This window comes from Halictus rubicundus, chromosome 9, assembly GCF_050948215.1.
Source record: "Halictus rubicundus isolate RS-2024b chromosome 9, iyHalRubi1_principal, whole genome shotgun sequence".
Classification (NCBI taxonomy): Eukaryota; Metazoa; Arthropoda; class Insecta; order Hymenoptera; family Halictidae; genus Halictus; species Halictus rubicundus.
This window is the reverse complement of record NC_135157.1, coordinates 12,902,275-12,923,967: the sequence shown is the minus strand read 5'-3', so window position 1 is coordinate 12,923,967 and position 21,693 is coordinate 12,902,275. Positions and strand designations below refer to the sequence as shown.

The 21,693-nt window shown below is 32.4% G+C and overlaps 5 protein-coding genes across 10 annotated transcripts; 3 read left to right on the top strand and 2 right to left on the bottom strand.

Moving 5' to 3' along the window:
- Positions 1–51: 51 nt before the first annotated feature.
- On the top strand, positions 52–4,511 carry Rfwd3 (ring finger and WD repeat domain 3). Of its 2 annotated transcripts, none has more exons than XM_076792971.1 (3): positions 52–187; positions 957–1,073; positions 1,163–4,511. In XM_076792971.1, the coding sequence occupies exons 2-3, from the start codon at positions 974–976 to the stop codon at positions 2,647–2,649; spliced, it is 1,587 nt and encodes a 528-aa protein (XP_076649086.1). In that variant the 5' UTR covers positions 52–187; positions 957–973; the 3' UTR covers positions 2,650–4,511. The 2 variants fall into 2 exon arrangements, with proteins under 2 accessions (XP_076649086.1, XP_076649085.1); XM_076792970.1 differs by having other exon boundaries at positions 52–483.
- Ubc4 (ubiquitin conjugating enzyme 4) lies at positions 3,236–7,030 on the bottom strand. Its single transcript, XM_076792980.1, has 5 exons — positions 6,893–7,030; positions 5,674–5,826; positions 5,246–5,328; positions 4,994–5,157; positions 3,236–4,932 (listed from the first exon to the last, which is right to left on the bottom strand). Exons 1-5 carry the CDS (start codon positions 6,953–6,955, stop codon positions 4,796–4,798), a joined length of 600 nt encoding a protein of 199 aa, XP_076649095.1. The 5' UTR covers positions 6,956–7,030; the 3' UTR covers positions 3,236–4,795.
- On the top strand, positions 5,866–15,956 carry Prps (phosphoribosyl pyrophosphate synthetase). 5 transcript variants are annotated; one of them, XM_076792975.1, is made up of 8 exons: positions 5,866–6,382; positions 8,081–8,288; positions 9,024–9,207; positions 10,378–10,449; positions 12,843–13,066; positions 13,138–13,471; positions 13,638–13,776; positions 15,855–15,956. In XM_076792975.1, exons 1-7 carry the CDS (start codon positions 6,316–6,318, stop codon positions 13,728–13,730), a joined length of 1,182 nt encoding a protein of 393 aa, XP_076649090.1. In that variant the 5' UTR covers positions 5,866–6,315; the 3' UTR covers positions 13,731–13,776; positions 15,855–15,956. The 5 variants fall into 5 exon arrangements, with proteins under 5 accessions (XP_076649090.1, XP_076649092.1, XP_076649089.1 ...); XM_076792977.1 differs by lacking the exons at positions 10,378–10,449; positions 15,855–15,956 and adding an exon at positions 11,660–11,683 and having other exon boundaries at positions 13,638–14,709; XM_076792974.1 differs by lacking the exon at positions 15,855–15,956 and having other exon boundaries at positions 5,867–6,382; positions 13,638–14,709.
- On the bottom strand, positions 14,453–17,352 carry LOC143356921 (metallophosphoesterase domain-containing protein 1). Its single transcript, XM_076792979.1, has 5 exons — positions 16,940–17,352; positions 16,638–16,782; positions 16,285–16,561; positions 15,928–16,154; positions 14,453–15,869 (listed from the first exon to the last, which is right to left on the bottom strand). Exons 1-5 carry the CDS (start codon positions 17,060–17,062, stop codon positions 15,742–15,744), a joined length of 900 nt encoding a protein of 299 aa, XP_076649094.1. The 5' UTR covers positions 17,063–17,352; the 3' UTR covers positions 14,453–15,741.
- Positions 17,353–17,912: 560 nt separating this feature from the next.
- Mcad (Medium-chain acyl-CoA dehydrogenase) lies at positions 17,913–20,561 on the top strand. The gene is made up of 10 exons (XM_076792972.1): positions 17,913–18,195; positions 18,370–18,448; positions 18,556–18,723; positions 18,808–18,908; positions 18,984–19,064; positions 19,133–19,263; positions 19,336–19,444; positions 19,530–19,670; positions 19,760–20,035; positions 20,103–20,561. Exons 1-10 carry the CDS (start codon positions 18,181–18,183, stop codon positions 20,253–20,255), a joined length of 1,254 nt encoding a protein of 417 aa, XP_076649087.1. The 5' UTR covers positions 17,913–18,180; the 3' UTR covers positions 20,256–20,561.
- The last annotated feature ends 1,132 nt before the right edge of the window (positions 20,562–21,693 follow it).

The following is a 21,693-nucleotide window of genomic DNA, read 5'->3' as shown; positions in this document are numbered from 1 at the left end:
ACATAAAGTATTTCGATGTGAAATAAACACATCACGTCGTAAATAAACACATCGTTTTATTTAGTTAGTTGTAATATAATTCACGATCTTATACGCTTCACAAGCTTATGTAGCTGTAAAACAAACACATCACGTTAGGACGTGTAAAGTTTATTGAAATAAATTAATATCGGAGCTAAATAATAGCGTAAGTAGTACATTTGTTGTGTACAATGTGAAAGCAAGTTTTTAATGGAATTATTGCAATACTTTCGTTTGGAAAGGTCATGTGAAAATTCCATTGTACATATGTATGTATGTAAACATCCTTGTTGTCAACGACGTACCACTTCGATTACAAGATAAAAGAGATGTTATTCCGTCTTCCATGAAGAAGAAATCTAATCTAATTTGCTCTACTAATTTAATTTACTTTAATTTCGTACAAATTTACACATACGTATTTTCTATTACATTCTTATAAAATGGAGGTTATGGACTACAGTAAGTGTTCACAATAAATCAGTTATATATAGGTAGTATTTATGACAAAATGTTGTGATTTTATTATTCTTAAATCTACACGTGTCTATAGATGTACTCGGAAATTATTGGAACACTTTCATATACTTTTATGTCATAAAGAATTGTATTTTGTAAGTTACTTTCTGTAATATACAAAACAAGTTATGTTCTTTGAAGAACCAATTAAGGAAATAAAGATTTATATTTATCAACTGCTTCTATACTTCTTTTCATATATTATATAGTTCGAGGCAAATGTAGGCACAATTTTGTGCGTGTCTGTAGATTATAATGGGATGTTTCCAAACATCAATAAATTAGGATTACGTCGAAAAATGATATATTAATTTTGAAGGAATTGGAATGTATAAGAAACAAATTCTCAGGATTTTGGAAACATCCTTACTAATGTAATTATACTAATAAGTGACATTTTTTATTGAAAACTGTAGGTGACAATAATCCAGAAATGGAAGGTACAGAAGAAAATCATTCTGAAGAATCCGATAGTAATGACAATGACAATGCTGACACTGAAGTACAGACTGAAGAGCAAGAGGAGGATACGAGTAAGTTATTTAACATTTAATATACATAATACCTGTTTCGTACAATATGTTATGTATTGTGTATGTAATGTCTATATCTGGTACTACAGAAGATGACGATGAATCAAAGGCAAAGAAACCAAAAGAAGAAACTTTAGATGAATCTGATGTAGATTCTGATCAGTCTTGCCCTATATGTATGGACCTATGGACTAGCTCAGGAGAGCATCGTTTGTGTTGTTTACGTTGTGGACATTTATTTGGACATAGTTGCATCTTAAAATGGTTACAAATTTCTTGTAACAGCGCAAACCGCCGTTGTCCCCAATGTAATAGAAAAGCTGCTGTTAAAGACATTAGAATGTTGTATGCCAAGAAATTGACATCGATAGACACTGCCGAATTAGATACGTTAAAAACACAATTAAACAATGCCACGGCTGAAAAGAATCGTGTGGAAATGGAATTGTCAAAGTTTGCTCTTAGGCAGAAATTGTTTGAGCAACAAATAACTAGTATGAAGAATCGTATATCCGAGTTAGAAAGTCAACAGTCAGAAATAAGTCTGCACTCCAGCCAAAATATTTCTAAACATGTAATTAAGAAATTCCATTTAGAGCGATCCATAGAGATATGCAAGGATGGTGGTTGCCGTGTACTAGACTATAATCCATGGTACGGATTCCTAGTTGTTTCTCAGAAATCAACAAATTCATTATTCTCGGGTTACGGTATTAAAAAGATCGATTCGGATAAGTTTCAACCGCGCCAATTTATTTTTCTACACTCGCAAGTCATAAGAGACCTTACGTTTAATGCGACCCAACACTCGATATTGCTGAGTGTTGGTTTTGATAAATGCGCGAAACTGATGGACATTCAAAATCATATCGTTATGCACACTTTTCAAACGGATTTTCCACTGTGGAGTTGCTGCTGGTCAGGCGATAATCCAAATATATTTTTTGCTGGTGCCCAAAATGGATCTATCACACAATTCGATATTAGGCAAACTTATGGAGCTGTAGAAACTTTGGACAGCCCTGGCGACAGATCACCGGTAGTCTCTTTAGCAACAGTACCCTCTAATCCTGGTAGCGGCATTAGTCGAGGAGGTTTTATTGCATGTCGTTTAAATACGTGTTATGCATATGAACAGAAAGATTCAAAATATGTACCGAAGCAAATATTTCTTGAAGGGCCATTTGTATCTGTGTGTTACGATGAGAAGAACAATCATGCTCTAATATCTTCTCGTCCAAATGCAAGGCAACCACATGCTAGACACATAGTGTGTACCATAGAAAAAGGTAACGACGAATCGACTATCTGTAATGTTGTACACACGTTTCATGCTGGCAACTCTCAGCAGTTATTGTCTCGACCATGTTACATAAATACTGAGAATGATACATTAGTAGCTGCACATCAAGAATCCACAAGTTGTATATCTTTGTGGAGCATGTCTACCGGAAAACAAGTGAACACTCTACCAGTGTCTGACCCTGTTGTTGATATGTGTGCAGTCGACGTTAATAGTAATTTATTCTTAGCAACACTCTCTGCGAGAAAAGTTAGAATTTATAGTCACGGATAAGCGTCACTGTCATGAAAATAACAAAAAGTCTAATACAATATTTTATACACCATGATTCATATCCAAAGTTTTCTCGTACATTCGTAATTTAAGTAACAATATGATTGCCAATATTCAATTCCTCACTGCATTTCCTACTTGAAAGTCTGAATACTGCTTCTATGCATAAGATCATGTGATATAAGCTAATCTAAATAATTGAAAACGAAGGTCTACAAGTACAAGTTTTTAGTCGTTGACTGTACAGAAGTTCTCTGTGCGCGCACAATCTTAACTAAGAATAGCTAAAATAATATTCGTAAGTTACCATTCTATAATGAAATATTGGTTCAGTAAACATTTTTGGTGATTGCTGCAAAAAGTATTTAAAAATGAGATAATAGAAATAAGATAATAGAAGATAGGAGAATATTTACTAGAATAAAAGTATATTTATATATACTGAAGTATGTGATTGATAGTAGTTTAAACAGTGTATTGAACTTAAGATTACTGTGTACATACATATATTTTTTAATAGATAATTGTTATACCTGCAGAAGCAAATCGTATGATAAAAGGGAACTTGTGTAAGTACTTTCAATGCTAGTACTGAAAATGTTATTTATTAATATTTTCGAAATATTAAATTACATTTAGAACGTTCGAAAAATATTGTAACGAATCATTTTCACAAATTAACCCGTGTATACTTATTATTTTAAAAATGAGTAATTCTAAAACTCAAATCTGATCAAAATTCATAATCTAATTAACACACCTCTAACACAGCCTCCATATAAATTATAAAAAGATGTAAAAAAGAAAGTAGTAAAACTCCGTCTTTAACACTGCCAGGGATATGATATTGTTTAATTATATTTAAACAAAATCTATGTAACATGTACGGGATTAATACACATAATGCTGTACAAATAGTATTTTAAACAAGTTCGAAATGTATTCTACATGTGCTGATACTTTATTATTCAGTTTATAGGTCATTGTATTTTCTTTTTAAATTATTTATAAACCGGCAATTTTTCACAAATCATTCAATTTTATAAATACTATTACATATGCTATATATATATAAAACTGTATTTTTGGAAATTTTCAAACTGGAAGTTCAACGTGACTTGCAATAGAATGTTTCCTTCGTTACTGTGTTTAATATAGTTACTTGCAAGTCAAATTAGTAGATATTAGTAGTACTTTTCGTGTGTGTAATTTGCTTTTCAAATGTGGAATGTACATCTCCAGTTCCAGATACGGAAATCTATGCATATGCAGTAATGTATATATAATTGATGTAGCAAACTATAGAGCACTAAAACATAAACCATCACCGAAGATGTACAAATTTAAATATTAATAATACAGCATTTATGTTTACGATTCTTTTTACAAAGTTCATGTAACGCTAACAAGTTGTTATCTATTTCAGTAATGTACAATCAGGTCTAATTAAGATTAACTTCTATACGTTGTAAAGAAATTTATAAAAAAAATCGATAATGGTTTGTGAACTAATTATTATCTTTGTATTAATAATGCACAGATATTTATCTACAAACAAGAAGATATTCGATACTGCGCTATGCAAAAGTTAACTTGTATTTTTTACCAAGTCTGAAAGAAAATAAACGACCCAATTCATAAAACATAATTTCGTAGAATAAAAGGAAAGGCCAATGATTTAAAAATATAATTATTTATACAAAGAGATTTAATGAATGCTCAACACGTAAATCTATCCTCTATTTTTTTTTCTTTAAAAGAAACTTGATAAATGCATTGTTTCCTCCTTGTAACAATAAAAAATTTCGTTGCTTAAATAACATTATTAAAATTTCAATAAACATAAGATGAAATTTTTCTTGGCGAGATTCCTTTTCAAAACGTGGCTATCAAGTTGAACTTAACAGATTTTATTAGTTACTGTTCTTCATGCCTATCTTACAAGTTAAATAAATGACTATTATTTCAAGGATATTAAACCAATTTCCTGTGAATGTTTTTTACCATTGAAATATTGTCGTTACAAGTGCTGAATTTGATTATGAAACTGCTATGGTATCAATACTTGAGTGTGGTATTACAGAAGTTTTTTGTAATGACAAAATGAGCAGTGCTTTTATATGACAGATTAACTATACAGTTATCACTAACTGAAGAGCTGCTCAGTGGCACGTTCCAAATCCCAATTATAAGATGATAAAGCAACCCTTGCATTGTGTTCCTCAATTCCCATATCTGTTAGTCGCCTTATTTTGTCATCTAAATCAGGCATCTTCGCTGGTCCTATAAATAATTCTTTAATGAAATTCAAATACATCGACAATGAAAGAACTGGTATACTTACCACCTGCATACACAAATGTCCAATGTTTAGCAGTTTGACGAAACATTTCTGGATGTTCCTTATACTGTTTGGCTACTACTGCATCTTGTGGATCATCTGGTTCTGCTGCAGCTAACAAAGCTTGCAATGACAACAATACTGTACGTAAAGTCATGGCAGCAGCCCTGCGAAATCATATTTAAAATATTAGATACACATTATACATAGTACTGAGTTATCACATTACAGTTTGCACAATGTATTCTTACTCACCATTGATCTTTCAATATATCCAAACAAATAGCACCTGTCACTGAAGATATATTAGGGTGCCATATTTTTGTTATAAATCGCACCTACAAGAAAAAAGAAATATTTAATAAATGATGATATCAATATTATGAGTAACTTGTATACTTCACAACCTAAATGATGAAAAATGAAAGAAAAACATTAACAAGAATTCAATGTATATGAAATGTTCACCGTTATTTTAGTACTGTGACAAATATTAATGGAGAAAATTACAATTATTTAACACTAAGAACGAATTCAATCATGTAACTCCACTCGAGAAAAGATAACTTAGAAATTGCTTTGTCATGTTTTAGGTTATATTAATCTGGCTTAATCTTAAACAGCACAGGATTGATTTTTTATCATTAACATATATTAATCATATTGACTTACAAAGTGCTTACTTTAGGAGGATTGAAGGGATATGTCTCGGGAACTTTAATCTCGAGTACAAAATTACCTCCTTCATATGGTGTGTCCGGTGGACCAGCGATCTCACCTTTTAATTCAGTATAACTATCATTTACTAATTCAACCTTTATCGCGCATTTTGCAACCTGCAACATAGTTTACAGAAATCATAAGCAGAAAAAATGTTTTCTAAGGGGGGCGATTACAGTCGGTTCGACTTGAAACTTTTTAATGGCAACTTACATGACTGAATATATCAATAGTATGCATAACATAAAATTCATCTTATATCATAAACAATTGAAACTAAGAGTATGCAAGATTTAATGATTGCACACTTCATTGCACACATTTCATATATAATAAATGTTTCATTGAGATGTTTGATGTTCTAAATACCAATTTAAAAGCTTCTATTGTAAATTGTAAAGCATGGAATTTTTCAAATTGTCTAGAGTATATAACCAATGACCTATTGACATCAACATTTGATAAGAAAATGACCTACTGTTCTGTAGTGATAATCAAGAAAATGGTTACGATACACAGATTGTGATACATTGACGCAACATGCTCATGTACAAACATGTGAAAACGTTTGCATCAAAACACATGTAAGTAACTGTGCATACAAAATGGATCTTGTAGACCAACATAAAACCAAACAAGAATGCCAGTGCTCTCAGAAATTGAATGATCATGGTACGTACTATTCGAAACAAACGTTTACGAAAAACTAGTAAAGGTCGAACTTAATCGACCAAAAAAAAAAAAAACGAAAGAAAAAAATCCAAATTTACGCCGATACGCACGATCAAATTATCTTTTTAATTCATTGGAGTATCTCTGTAACATGCAGGCAAGCTATGTATGTACAGTCATATTTCTTCTTAACTGAAAATAATGAATAGAAAAATTCGTTTAACGTAATACAATGTATGCGTCCTTTCATCGCAATTCAAATAACAATTTCGGAATTAGGTGACAGTCAAAAGTACTATACAACAGGTGCGTACGCTTTGTCCGCGGGTGATTCTATAAGCCAATGAATCGCGGTACATTTTCGTCACGCTAGACACGAAATATCTTCGGAACAATGTCAAATAATCATACGATATTGTTAGGCGTATTCAATACTTTCATTCGTTCAAAGAATAATCGTACGGGGGCCGAGTATACCATAAAATCATGCGATGCCATTTATTCACTCACCTCTTCGCTTTTTATAACCTCTTTAAATTCGCGTTTGATTCTCTGTGCCGCAATGTTCGCCATAGCTCCCGTATCGATGAGACGGTCAGCACACTGTCATCGTCATTCAAATAGATTAACGAAGTTCTCTGAGAGCGTCAACGTGCGCGAACTTTTCAGGTAATCGTACTCGAATTCGCTGTCTCTTTCTATTCAGAAAAACGATCGTTCTAACTCGTGCTCTATGCCAAAATCTCCGCTCACGGACACATCCAATTTATCATTCAATCGCCGCCGGCGCCACATTGATGGAACAAGTTGACTGTCACCCGCTCGTGTCACCCTTGTGAATTTCGTCTACGTTCACGTCATTGTTTATTACGGCGCCAAATTGCGAATAGCGAAGACTGAAATTCCATAGAATTTCAATTATTCGCAGACCTTAAAAAAGAAATTCTATCAAATTAGTTATCCGAGAAATATCGCACAAAAATCCCCAGTATGTTAAGGAAAACTTTAGTTGCGCTTTAATCGTTACGTACCGTATGATAACAGAATTGCAAACTCTGTGTATACATACATTTACTGACGTTCCCATTTCGCAAGAAATGCAATCAGTTAACCTATCGCTAAAGTTTAACGGCCACGTGTGCTCACAGAAATATGATTTACAGTAAAAACTTGAAATGTATCATTTTGATACTAACTATTCATTTAAAACCACGCAAAAGTCCCCAGAATGTTAAGGGAAACTTTAATCGGGTTTTAATCATCGCATAGCGTGTGTGTATGCGTATTGTATACTATCGGACTATTTTCGAATTTTTTCAAGAAATGCAACGAGATAACATATGGGCAATTAACTTTAACGAGTACGCGTACTTGAAATACCACGATTTCAATCGCAATTTGAAACGCTTCGTTCTAATAGTGACAGTTAACAGTAAACTCGAGGTTTAGTATCGCAGTAAAAATGGCAGACGTAGTCGATGACGCTACTGAAGGTATTATAAATTTCGCTCGCATTACTAAATAAGCTTGTTGATTTCGGTATGCGCTGTTTAGCCAGTAACAAATAGAAACACGTGATAAGAAATAGCATTTACGCGGTTATACCCGACATTCGGTGGGCGGAGCGTAGCAGTTACGTCACGTCCGGTTTTGAAAATGTTCCCTGATTGGATAGCCTATCCGTGGTTTCTGTTTTAGTGATGCCTGTGTCCCAGCCAGTGCGTGCCAAGAGTTTGTTACGCGCAAACTTAGAAAATTCTCGCGGACGACTTTTGCAAAGCAGAATGCCAAACATCAAAGTCTTCAGTGGCACGTCGCACCCGGATTTGGCTCAGCGTATCGTCGACAGGCTCGGTATAGACATTGGGAAGGTTGTCACCAAGAAATTTAGCAACCTCGAAACATGGTAATGGTCGCAATCACCGCTATAACCACGTTATTGTCATTCCCTTAAACAGAGTCTTCGACCACGTGTCACACGATATTTTATTCACGTTCTTCCTTTCCGCTGTATTTTTCTGTTACGGATAGAGAATTTCGAGCGCCTTCGTGTTGCATTAATCATTTTTTCGTTAATTTATCAACCTCGTCGGTGTACAAACAACCCTGTCGCGCAAGGCCGGTTTCCCCGTGCGCCGACTAAACCGCGATGTTTAAGTTGAAGGTCAACTAGTACAATTATTAATACACCATCGTAATGAATTCTCACGTCAATGAATCTCTGCGAGTATTGCTACACAATGCCGAGAAATCAGATCCTTCTATGTAATTGTTAAAAAAGAAAAATTAGTATTCAACTGCCGCCCCATTGTTCGTTCCTTTGTTTGTTTCTATTATGTAGTACAACATTCTTTCATTGGGAATATCAAGAATACAGAGAACGATTCACGGCTCGTCAATTGATTAATACATAACGCGTATTATCGAGCACACGATATATTAGTGTAAAATAAAATTATCGATCGAACGTAAATAGTCGTGTCTATTGAATATATAAATTTTTTAATTGATTTATACTCGGTTGCTGTCGAATCAATTAAGTTTTCATTCGATATTTTATGCTGGTTTTCGTTTATGTTGATTATGTAATAATTTCATTATGAATATTTTCTATTATAATCATGGCTGAATTGTACTATAGTGTGGAGATAGGAGAATCCGTTCGAGGAGAAGATGTGTACATTGTACAAAGTGGAAGCGGAGAAGTAAATGACAATTTGATGGAACTATTGATCATGATCAATGCTTGCAAAATTGCTTCAGCGTCGCGTGTAACAGCAGTAATCCCTTGTTTCCCATATGCGAGACAAGACAAGAAGGATAAGGTAAGCTGTTTGATTAAAAAAAGTAATTCGATAATATAATTACCATATTTTTGTGATCTAGTATAGCATAATCACGAAACTTAACAGAATAATTCTGTAAAATTAATATAATTATATTAGTAATGATCTTACAGTTCTGTCCTTATCTTTTAGCACATACACGTATGTACTTTCACTATATAACATATGAAGTTCTTGTTCAGTGTTGTACCTAAGAACTTATATTATCTCAAATCAGTTCTTTATATAAAATTTATTCAGTAATTAATCATTTTTACTGATGCAAGTGGATATGATACTTGCATATATCATATATCATATAGCATTTTGATTGATGTAACTTGTGTGCGATATCTGTCTTAATATATAATATCTATATCTGTAAACAGATTTACAGATTTACATATTCATAAACTTGTATATATTCTCTTTTATTGATTAATATTTTGCCATTGAAAAAAATATATTAATTCCTCTATTTAGCTTAAGGGAGTATTCTGATTTAGAAAAATGAAAAAACTTTATTAAAATATAGACGAAAGTATAGACATTGTTTTATAGTGAAGGTCTTTGTAATTTTATAGTAAAAGAATCTGAAAGTGCTTGATTAGAATACTCCCTTAATATTAGAATTTCATACTATTTATTAGTACAGGAAAGAATGGAAATATATTGTGTGCAGTAGTACTCCGTAACATCATTATAGCCAATGAACTGTGTGAACATAAAAAAAAACTTATATAATTAAACAGCTTATAGAAAGAAACTATGCTTCAGTGATTTTAATATTTTAGGTATATAACAATCACCTAGTTGACGTATGCCATTAATTAACACGATTAAACTGCTTCGCATATGTAAATAAACTAGCTGTTCCTGTAGGGAAGAGTAATAATATTTACATAAACTAGTACATTATTTAGGTGTCTGATACATATTTATGTCATATGCCCAAGTTCTTTTGTAATTAAATGTACTTTCATGTGTTTATCCCCTTAAACAAGTATCTTTGACATAATCATAGTGCAGACATTTCATGAAAATAGATTACAATGCGATCAGACTGTTTACATTTTTTGTAAACATATGTAATTAAAACGAGGGTATCACTGAATATAGATGGGTATCTTGTTTGAGAAGAAGTAAAATTTTTCTATGATATCTTCACAGGGTGGTGATGGAGGTGACAACTCAAATTCTAAGAAACAAATTGTCATGAAGTCAAACGAGTGGAAATTCAGGGTAACTTGTAGCGGTCTTTTTATGCTCTATTTACGGTTTTATAGCTTTGCAACAGATCAATGGAGCAATATCATTTTTGGAACGCAAAACATGATTTCTCATCGTTACATGAAACGTGCTTGCAACTTTTTTGCTTGTTTCATTGGGATATATCAAGTTGTACGATTTGTACTATCAAATATTCATTTCGTTCAATGTAATATGTATTATTTCCATAAAATCTAACTAACAGATGAGAATCAGATTATAAGTGAAATTACATGAAAAGTAACATGCAGTTCTAAAAACATATTGGGAACAATTTGTGTTACACACCTACACATAATGGTATAGCATAGCATGAATTTAGAAAATTGAGGGTTTATCATACAACACCACGATTTTATTTATTTCAAAAATTTTAGGAGGCAACTCTAAAATTTGATATACGTTTCAATTCTGAACAAAAAATGATAAAAACATTTCAATCATATACATGTTTGCATGAATTAATAATTGGAGGACATTAACATCAATTAATTCATACATCCAATATTATTGCAGTGCTTCATTTTATATTTCGTATAAAAAAAGTACTATGAACCATACAGAATGTCCTAAGTACACAGATAATATTTGTTGATTCCTCCGAGGAATAATATTGATGTCCAGTATTCAAAACCAAATTGTCGAGGCAGTAAACAACAAATACATTATAAGCTGAAGCATTGCGTTTGGCAAATAATCTAGGGTTATCAAATGTTTGATAACCCGTCTGAATATTGCAAAACCAGTATTCATCGAGGGGGGCCTTTCGTGCATCGATACTGTAAGACCTACATCATTGCATACCGAATCTGCTTTGTTCTATTAAATTTCTCAATTAAAGAAATTATTCTTACGATTCGTTTCAAATATTATTAATTGCATGATGTAATCATTTTACAAATGTAAATGTAGGAAAAATGATTTATTTTACGAAGATTTAATAGAGCATGCAATACCACCAAAATAATATAATGGTATTTTAAATATATATATACATATATATATTAAACATTCATAAATAAAATAATATGAACTTCATTATAGATAAACAATTTTTAAATAAATTCTTAAGTATTTTGTAGGCTTTTAATGAATTGTATTGTAAGACTGTTAAGGATAAGTCTTCTTGTTAAAAGATTTATGACACATGCTATTAAGATTCTGAATAGTTGGGTATTTTCAGGATTTTGTGCCCGACCTCTCTACAGTGAGTATAAGAGCAATTAGATTGTCGAGTGAAGCGTTTGTAACTATAACTCGATGAACAATTCGATTTGTAATATCACTTTTTAGTTTCTTACAGAATTTTCTTTGTAGGACTAACAAAACTTATAATTGTTGCTATATGGCACAATGGTACCCCCATGAATGAATGAATGAATGAAATATTTGGTCAAAGCATATTGATATTTGAATGAGAGGGCAAAATATTAATATAATAGCATTATACATATATTTTTAATAATTTATGTACGTATAACGGGGTACACAACTGTATGTTATATGGGTACTAATTATTATGTTGCTAAACATGTTATTGTCCGAATATACTAATAAGAAAAAACATGCCTATCTAATTAACAGAATAGTGCTTTGGCAAAACGAAACTGTGATTGTGTTGCCTCATTAATAGTATGCGAAGCCTTAATTTAAAATTAAATGATTTGCGAATACAATTTTTTGTTAAGGTGTTAACATTATTCAGCTTTTGTGAAATTTATGCTCTCAACAAACAAGTTTATTAAGATGGTCCAATTATAATCATTCCCCCGAGCACAATGCATTTATTATTATTTTTCGAATTTCATTTTGTTATATTGTTTTAACTGTAACGATTTATCAATATGTTTCTCATGTCTTTTTGTTATAATTTCAAACTTACTAGACATGTTTGTTGTACATCTTCACCGTCCTAAAATTTCCCCGTATAAAAATTCATGAATCAAAATGCACTGTGTTCCGTTTTCCACCTATAAGTTTGAATTCCGCTTTACTTATACTTTTTGTTGAGTCTAACTGGGGTGCATTTGCAACATATCGTTTTTCTTTTAATTTTTTTTTCATGTACACACGTGTACATTGTATTTTTATAACAAATAGTTCAAAATATGGCCATTGTATTCATATTTTGTCCCCTCTAAGAAATTAATTCTTCAACTTTTGTTCTTTGACATGTCTTTTTTTGCAATGGACAACGTATTGGGTTTTACCGTACTTTATTTCTTGATTTACAACTTTTGGCAATGTTACAAAGACCTTTTTAATAGCAATTTTTTTCAAATTGCAGGATATTTCCAGTTGCAAATGGACTTGAGAGACTCGCATAAATTTATGGAATTAAAAAACGATAAATATTTATTTTCCAGAGTCGTGCACCTATTTCGGCAAAATTGGTAGCAAACATGTTGTCGGTAGCAGGAGCTGATCACATCATTACAATGGATTTGCATGCTAGTCAAATTCAAGGTTTTTTCGACATTCCAGTTGACAATTTATTCGCTGAGCCAGCCGTCTTAAAATGGATTAAGGAAAACATTGTTGAATGGCGAAACAGCATCATTGTTTCCCCAGATGCGGGTGGTGCTAAGAGGTAATACCAAAATCCACTATTTTCTAATAAATCTCCGGTTTATATTTTACATATCAATTTCGTTTGACCAGGGTAACGTCTATCGCTGACCGATTGAACGTTGAGTTTGCGCTTATACATAAAGAAAGGAAAAAAGCAAACGAGGTTGCCAGTATGGTACTGGTCGGAGACGTAAAGGATAGAGTTGCCATTCTAGTAGACGATATGGCTGATACTTGTGGCACTATTTGCCATGCAGCAGAGAAGCTTTTAGAAGCTGGCGCTACAAAAGTCTACGCAATTTTAACGCACGGTATTTTCAGTGGTCCAGCAATCAGCCGAATCAATAATGCATGCTTTGAAGCTGTTGTAGTAACAAATACCATTCCTCAAGATGGTCATATGAAGGACTGCCCGAAAATACAAGTAAGAAGATAATGTAAAAAATGTAGTATTTAACATTTTTTGTACAAATTCTTATTGTCACTTAGTAACATTTGCATTCTAAAGTCGGACATTTCATATGCAATAACCTAATTTATTATCTAATAATAACAAAATTTTACATATATTTTTGTAATTTATGTTTTAGTGCATTGATGTATCTATGATGTTCGCTGAAGCTGTAAGAAGGACTCACAATGGTGAATCCGTATCGTACCTGTTTTCGAATGTACCGTATTAGATCCAAATCTTCCTGATAATGTACTCTATGAAACCATGCAAGAAGAGTATGTCTTTTACATTTGTTTACTGTTATCCATAGTTTAGTTTAAACTAATTTGCCTACAGGAAAAATCATGAATTAACTGCTAATATTCTTTTTTTTCTTTAAATTGTAAACTACGTGTGCTCCTCTTTCTTTATTTTTTGTTTTTGATATAGACATGTGTGGGAAAGTGACACGTTAGATAGATAAAGTGTAATGTCTGGTTTGATCAGAAATAAGCTTGCAATTTGTAGATACAAACAAGAATCCTCAGAATGAAATTGTTTAAAGATAATTAAATTTTTACTAGGCTGCTACTTAAAAACGCAGAACACCTTGTCTCGTTTAGGGTACAATTTAAACGGTATTCAGGACGTTGAAGCTGCAGTACATCTGTTGTCATGATGTGAACTGACGTTATGTTTATCCTGATTGTGTTATTCAGGATAGAAAGTATTGTAATGAGTGGGTTTAGACACTCGTGCAAAGTAATTACGCCATTAGAGGCATATCTCATTTTTACAAACATGTGTAAAAAGTTTGCAATATTCATGTTAAATTTTTCACATATGGTCATATAAAGCATCAAAAGGAAGCTAGCTTTTTACGATTCCAATATGATGTGGTATTACGTTTGAATACATCATATGCAATAGAAAAAAATAACGTTGGAAGACGTTGTATTTTTTTTTACTATCTTTTACTACAACAACTTTTTTAAAACGAAAAACAAAAATGTGCTATTTATACAAACGCATTTCTATTGCAGAATATACTCTGTTATCGTTTAACAGAGAGAAATCTGACTTTACAGTCGTGTACTCGGTTAGCTTTGGACCAATATAATATGAAAATATAAGTCAATATAAATGCAACATTGTTTATGTGCAAACTTTTCTTAATTCGACAGAACATGCCATCTGTTATTGATCTTGGTATTATAATAAATATTTCTTTTAAAAAATGCAATTATAATTTTTTATTAATGTATTGGAAAAGTTATATACACAATTATTATATTGCTTTTAGTATAAAGTTAATTTAAACGAATGCCATTACTCTGATCTTTTACCATGTTTTAAGTATTTAGAAATACTTTATTGCATTAGAAGTTATAATTTCGTATGAAATGTAATTGAAGTAAGTGCTCCTCAAGTAGAATAATTTCATTAGTTATTTATCAAATTAATAGACTAGCTCCACTTCCGCTATTAAATATTTATTTATATATATATATATATAAATATATATGTATATATTGTTTATGGTCTACATGTTGCACTATAATACTCAAATTTTACAATATTTTATTGAATTGTATCATAGTTTTTTAATTGATTATACATAATGAAAAATGGTGAAATATGGTCAATTGTAAAAACTATAAAATAAACCAATATGTTTCGTGATTGCATTATAAAATATTTTGTGCGATTAATAGTATAATTAAGATTCTTATATATAAGTTCTCAAATCGGCAAGATTGTGTAACATAAACAATTAGATTCTATGGTATTATGTGCAACGACTTCATAAAATATTATAAGAATCTTATAGATGAAATCATATAAGATTCCTATAATTCCTTTGAACACACATTGTCAACAATATTCTAAATTAATACAAATTGAAATTCTATTTAAGTAGTAAAAATATTATATTTACATACTACCTTATGTAAATAAGAATACTATAATAATCATATTTTTATATTCATAAAAAAAATGTATATGACAAATTGAATTTCAATACTTTCTTAATATCACAATGTAACTAGTACTATCACAAAATTATAATTTATTAAATTCGCTTTGTAATCTTCATTTTTTTTTTAAACAATATCTATTATCGAAAAGGAACAAAATTTGTAGAAAAGATCGTAAAAATATACTGGTCAATAAATTAAAAAACCTACTCTCTATTAAGTTAAACATCCTATTCACGTAGAAAATGCAATTACGAAATTCATGACTATGCTTCTCAATCTTTATGATTTATGAAAACCAGATGGTAGTGTTATATCAAAGACCACCGGTAGATTACTTGGCAAGTAATTTAAATCACATGTTGATGCATTTATATATATTATTTTTCCATCAGATGAGATACCATATCCTGTTAAAAAAGGAAGTATATAGTTTCATGTTACATGAGAGAAGAAGATCAAACATACCTTCATGAATGTGACCAAACACATGATATTTTGGTTTAACTCGATTCTGCACTGTAGACAATAATTCTACACATCCAGCTCGTACTCCACTGCAACACAAGTCTCCATGTCCAACAGGAGGAGTATGAGTTATAAGAATATCTGTATCTGTTGGAATCATCTCCCACTTGGAAAGGCAGGCTTCTCCTCGTGGTACATTAAATGCCCATTTACAAAATTCTGGTTGCCTGAGAAGAAGTGAATATTTATATAAAGATAGAGACGGCTATTACACAAATATAATTTTGTAATAGTAAATAGTAGACACTAAAATGTCTACATATTCTGGTATACTTTCGTGTACCTTGACATACTTACCACGGTGTGCCATAGATTTTTATTCCATGTATCGTAATTTCAGAATCTTCTAAATAAGTACAATTTGTTAAGTAGTCTTTAACATTCCTAGTTTGTATGGCTTCCTCCAAAGTATCTTTGGACATTCCCAATGTAGGTATGTTATCCAAAATGCTGGTCCCTGTATGTTTCTGACGTTCTCCACTACTGTGCATCGTAAATGGATGAGTAAACGTAGAATCGAAACTAAGCTCATGATTGCCAGCAATAACAATTTTATTTTTATGTGGCAAATTACCTACGGAAAAGATGTTTCAGTATACATTAATAAAATACGTTTTTAAATGTAAAAATTTGTATTCTGAATTATTCACCGATCCAATTATTGAACTCTATAACTTCTTGTAAACTACCACATTTTGTAAAGTCCCCTGCATGAATAAAGACATCTCCCATAGGTATATCGAATTTTATAAATGGTGTTAAAGAATGAGTATCACTCATACACACAACACGAAGCTGAAATATAAGATTAAACAAACCATAAGTAATAGAATTGTTATAATTTCCTACTATTGCAGATACGATTGTAACTATGTCAATAAACACGCTGACATTTTTAGGTTAGCTTTAGGTGGACGAGTTACGATAATAAAGAATAATGTTAAAATTGAACCTTGTCATTTGGAGCTTCGGTAGTTGGAAGCTTAGCATTTATTTTAATAACTTTTTGCTCCTTTGACAGTTCAAGCCAGGCTTCTGTTGGATTGTCAGTCAGTGGATGTATCTCTATCTTCATGCTGAGACGAGTACGATATGCAATTGTCAATTGCAATTGTTATTTTAGTGACAAGTTTACATTGATGAGCATTGCACTCGATCAATTTTATAAACGTATTAAACTCACTTCATTTTTTAAGTACATTTTACCGACAACAATTGATGATTGTGTCATCAATGACAACTTTAGGTTGGGTTACCGTCATTTATTTACTTCCTTATTATAACTCAAACGATTGATTTTTGTTTCATAATATTGTTACATGTTACACTATTTATTGTTCAATATACTTGTAATATTCTTTCTAATCTTTCAGATCTTAGAGCAATAATCTATTTCGTTTAACATTGAAATACCGGAGATATCATCAAAATTTCGCGCCTAATTTCGTGGATTTACAACAGGATTATGATTAAGCAATATTCGTTCACATGTAAAATCACGATTGCGCTAGCACAAACTAGTAAATAATTGTACGCGTTGAAAAATAATTGTAATTTTTGAAGACCTCGAACAGAGTATTTACATATTTATAGCATACTCGTATATATACGTTAATTATTCATGTCGCAAATACAATACAATTGCAGTAAAAAATTGAATTGTTCCATGTTTCTTTTATTGTTAAATAAAAAGTTTAATTTCAATTGAAATGTTTCGATGTTGAAATTTCAATGCAAGTTAACTTGCAATTATGATTTAATTTGCGGAATTGTGTCACAACAGCAACCAATCAGCAATTTGTTTACACGATTTCTTATTCACTGTCATGCTGACGATTCGTTAGCGATAAATGCCACAAGGACATCTAAATATTTGCATACTACTTAGGGCTCAAAGTTAGCTATACATATACAGCGTATATATATAAGGTGAACACAATTTGGCAGCGCGTTCCCGAACTTTGATCACCGGATCTTTAATCTGGACTTTGATATCTCCTATATGTTGTTTCGTGTTTTTCAAGTGCCTACGATGACTACTTTTTTTAATTGCAGTGAAACTCGATAAAATAAGTGAACATTGTAGAACAAGTCTTCGAGTCATTCAGGCGCTAACCGATATCTGGCACATAAGAACTTTCGTGATACAATAAAGTATTTTCGCGAGTACAGTGTAAACAAAAAACGGCAAAAATGTTTCAACGATCGGTAAGTAATCCACTTCAAAACAAAAAAGGAACGCTAAATTAGTAGAAAAAGTTAAAAGGAACGAAAATGTAATTTTCACCACTGTGCGTAAAAACTTATTACAGTAAAAGATTAAGAACCTGGTTACATATTAAGTTACTTTAGTCATGAATTATGAGAACATATGTTTCCTAGGTGCTGAAAGGTGTAACATACCAAAAGTTTATGCGAGCTTTCTCGTCAAACTCGGAAAATGCTATGGGCTATAATTTTGGTTAGTGCAATACATATAATTATATTGAATTAAACTTTTATATACAGCTTTATGGTTTTTATTACTTTACTTACAAATATATTTTATGTATTCTATTTCTATATTAGAAGTGACAGATACTCAAAGGGAGATGCAAGAATTAGCACGCAAGTTTACAAAAGAAGAAATTATTCCAGTAGCTGCTGAATACGATAGGAGTGGAAAATATCCTTGGGAAATTGTTAAAAAAGCATGGAGTCTGGGGCTTTTGAATAGAGAAATTCCTCAAAACTGTGGTATGGTTATAAATTCATTAACTTCTCAAAAATTACGGTCAAAACACACAAAAACTATTGATTTACGAAATGTTGTTGTTATAGGAGGAATGGAAATTGGCATTTTTGGCTCATGTTTAGTTGGAGAAGCATTTGCTTATGGCTGTACAGGAATTTCGACAGCATTAGAAGGATCAGGGTTAGGTGTAAGACCGCTTACATAATGATAATTGCCCTAAATTTGTAAAACACACACATTGTATATTTTATATATGTTTTAGCAAGCTCCAGTAATCGCATCTGGTACGAAAGAGCAACAAAAGAAGTATCTAGGAAGACTTCTCGAAGAACCACTTGTAGCTGTAAGATAATTGAATATAAACTATAAGAGAGACACAGTCTTTTATTTTTATACTGTACAAAATTACAGGCCTACTGTGTTACCGAGCCAGGTGCTGGATCAGATGTAGCAGGTATTAAATTAAAGGCTGAAAAGAAAGGAGATGAATGGATCCTCAATGGTACCAAGATGTGGATTACAAACGGTGGTGTTGCCAACTGGTAAATCAATTTCTTGCAAAATACAATATAAATTGTATATGATGTGTATATAATATATATCCAATGTTTCAGGTACTTTGTATTAGCTAGATCAAATCCTGATCCAAAAGTGCCACCTAACAAAGCTTTTACAGCTTTCATTGTCGAGCGTGAAAGCGAAGGTTTAACGCCCGGTCGCAAGGTAAATTTGCTCATTATCTAAAAGTTATTTGTTTCAAAATGATAGCATCTCTTATTGTGAGATAATGTTATTTTGGTACGTGAAGGAAATAAACATGGGTCAAAGAGCTTCTGATACGCGAATGATAACTTTCGAGGACGTCCGTGTTCCAAATGAAAATGTTTTGGGCAAAGAAGGAGAAGGTTTTAAAATTGCTATGCGAACCTTTGACAAGACTAGACCTGTGGTATAGTAAAAATGATGATTTTTAAAATAATACGTAACAGTAAAGCGTTTAAGTAATAGCTTTTCTATCGTACGTTACCATTTTTCTAGGTAGCAGCTGCGTCTGTCGGTTTGGCTCAAAGAGCGCTAGACGAGGCCACGAAATATTCATTGGAACGTAAAACCTTCAATAAACCAATAGCAGAACATCAAGCAGTATCATTTATGTTAGCAGATATGTTGATCGGCGTTGAAACAGCTAGGCTTGCCTGGATGAAAGCTGCCTGGGCAGCTGATAATGGCCTTCCAAGCGCAACGCAACTGGCTAGCATTGCAAAATGTTATGGTGGCGATGTAGCCAATAAATGTGCGACGGACGCCGTTCAAGTACGTAATTAAGTGCAACAGAATATGTTCCTATTTATTAGCTTAATTGAAATGAACTATTTTACAGATTTTCGGCGGTGCCGGTTTTAACACCGAATACCCGGTGGAAAAGTTGATGCGAGATGCAAAGATTTATCAAATATACGAGGGTACGGCTCAAATTCAAAGACTGATTATTTCGCGTGGTCTCTTAGCCGAGGCTAAGCAAAAGTCTGGTTAAACGATCGGATTACATAACATTTGTTAAAGTGTTACAACATATTACATAACAGATGTTAACATTTATTTTTTAATGAATTTTGTAACTAAAAAAATGTATACATAACAGAATTGTGAGGTTATGGCTTCAAAAGCGTTAATCATTGTGAGAGTATTTTATCATTGTTGTAATATATCAGCATATATTTTTATACCAATTTGTCATTCTCTATTAAGAGTAAATGTTATACAACTCTTTAAAGTAGTATTATTTCTGTATGATGTCTTTTTCTACGGTTGAATAAAGTTGCACAGAAATATTGTTGTACGTTTGATATTGTTCAATGTTTCATATTTCGCGGTTTTCGATGCCAGGTAGCGCTGCAAACGTTGTCCGAAAGCGTTAGTCAAGTGTATTGTACAATGAAAAGGGATTACATCGCATTATGTCCGTCAGGCCATAGTTTTTACATGGTTATATTTGGTGAAGTCGTGCGTGACGAGTTATGCAACATTCGGTGTAAAAGCGCCCCATAATAGGACGTCCAGATATTGTGACACCTGACCTACTTAGACAGTATCGTCGTATTTAAGACAGTGGTAAATTGACAACATTTATAACGCGAAAAACGCATTTGACAGCCTTTCAATTTGCAGATTCTAAATGCTTGCAAACACGAGAGAGCAGAGAAATCCTTCGGAAATTGCGTCTTTCCGTAATACATTATTGGAAGACAGTGCCGTGTCTAGTAGACCCTGGTACCCATACGAAGCTATGGTCGATACGTTCCTTCTCTCAAATAACTTTCCCTTTTTCTCTTACACGATATCGAATAATTAAGATCGAACAATCACGATGCTCTCCGAGTGCTCGAGACTCTGTATTTAAAACGATAAAATACATTTGAAAACTTTCCCTTGATAAGCGGCACTTACGACAGTCGTTCAGTATTTTCCCTTTCGATATCCACTGCCGTGCCTGTAACTCTTAAAACGGGTGCAAACTACATACATACATCTTGTAGAATCTATTATACATTGAACGTATTTGAACTACCACAAAGAGAAGATCTGTGGATTACACATTATATTTCTAACGAATCAAGATTTTATCTATACACATTTTAACAGATTCGCACGATACACGTGCGAAACAACGAGAGTAATATTTTTACCGAAAATTACGATCACATGCGGAGGGCCGTACAATTAACACATCTACAAAGCTAATTATACGATTTTCAAAGAAATAGTTTCAATGAATGAGAAAGATTATATTTTTACGTTCACATGAATTCGCACTTGTGAACAATCCAAGTGTAAGGACCGACGGAAGAACGGTCGCGCAATAAATAAATTCGAAAAATCTTCGAGCTTCTGTCCCGTAACCAGACTCGAATTTTCCAAAAACGCGGCGCACACAGCATCGATAACGCGTAAGAGCACACAATACGGTCGGA

Bases quoted from the DNA above. Each gene is read 5' to 3' on its own strand.
- LOC143356921 (XM_076792979.1), bottom strand. From the start codon at position 17,062: ATGAAGATAGAGATACATCCACTGACTGACAATCCAACAGAAGCCTGG. The intron at 16,562-16,637 runs GTGAATAATTCA...TCTTTTCCGTAG, and splicing joins AGAGTTCAATAATTGGATCG to GTAATTTGCCACATAAAAAT. The intron at 15,870-15,927 runs GTATGTTTGATC...CTTTTTTAACAG, and splicing joins GTTTGGTCACATTCATGAAG to GATATGGTATCTCATCTGAT.
- Ubc4 (XM_076792980.1), bottom strand. From the start codon at position 6,955: ATGGCGAACATTGCGGCACAGAGAATCAAACGCGAATTTAAAGAGGTT. The intron at 5,329-5,673 runs GTAAGCACTTTG...TTTTTCTTGTAG, and splicing joins ATCCCTTCAATCCTCCTAAA to GTGCGATTTATAACAAAAAT. The intron at 5,158-5,245 runs GTGAGTAAGAAT...ATGATTTCGCAG, and splicing joins GATATATTGAAAGATCAATG to GGCTGCTGCCATGACTTTAC.
- Rfwd3 (XM_076792970.1), top strand. The intron at 1,074-1,162 runs GTAAGTTATTTA...CTGGTACTACAG, and splicing joins AGAGCAAGAGGAGGATACGA to AAGATGACGATGAATCAAAG.
- Prps (XM_076792975.1), top strand. From the start codon at position 6,316: ATGGATCTTGTAGACCAACATAAAACCAAACAAGAATGCCAGTGCTCT. The intron at 8,289-9,023 runs GTAATGGTCGCA...ATTGTACTATAG, and splicing joins TTTAGCAACCTCGAAACATG to TGTGGAGATAGGAGAATCCG. The intron at 10,450-12,842 runs GTAACTTGTAGC...TTTATTTTCCAG, and splicing joins CAAACGAGTGGAAATTCAGG to AGTCGTGCACCTATTTCGGC.
- Mcad (XM_076792972.1), top strand. The intron at 18,449-18,555 runs GTTAGTGCAATA...TTTCTATATTAG, and splicing joins TGCTATGGGCTATAATTTTG to AAGTGACAGATACTCAAAGG. The intron at 19,264-19,335 runs GTAAATCAATTT...CCAATGTTTCAG, and splicing joins AACGGTGGTGTTGCCAACTG to GTACTTTGTATTAGCTAGAT.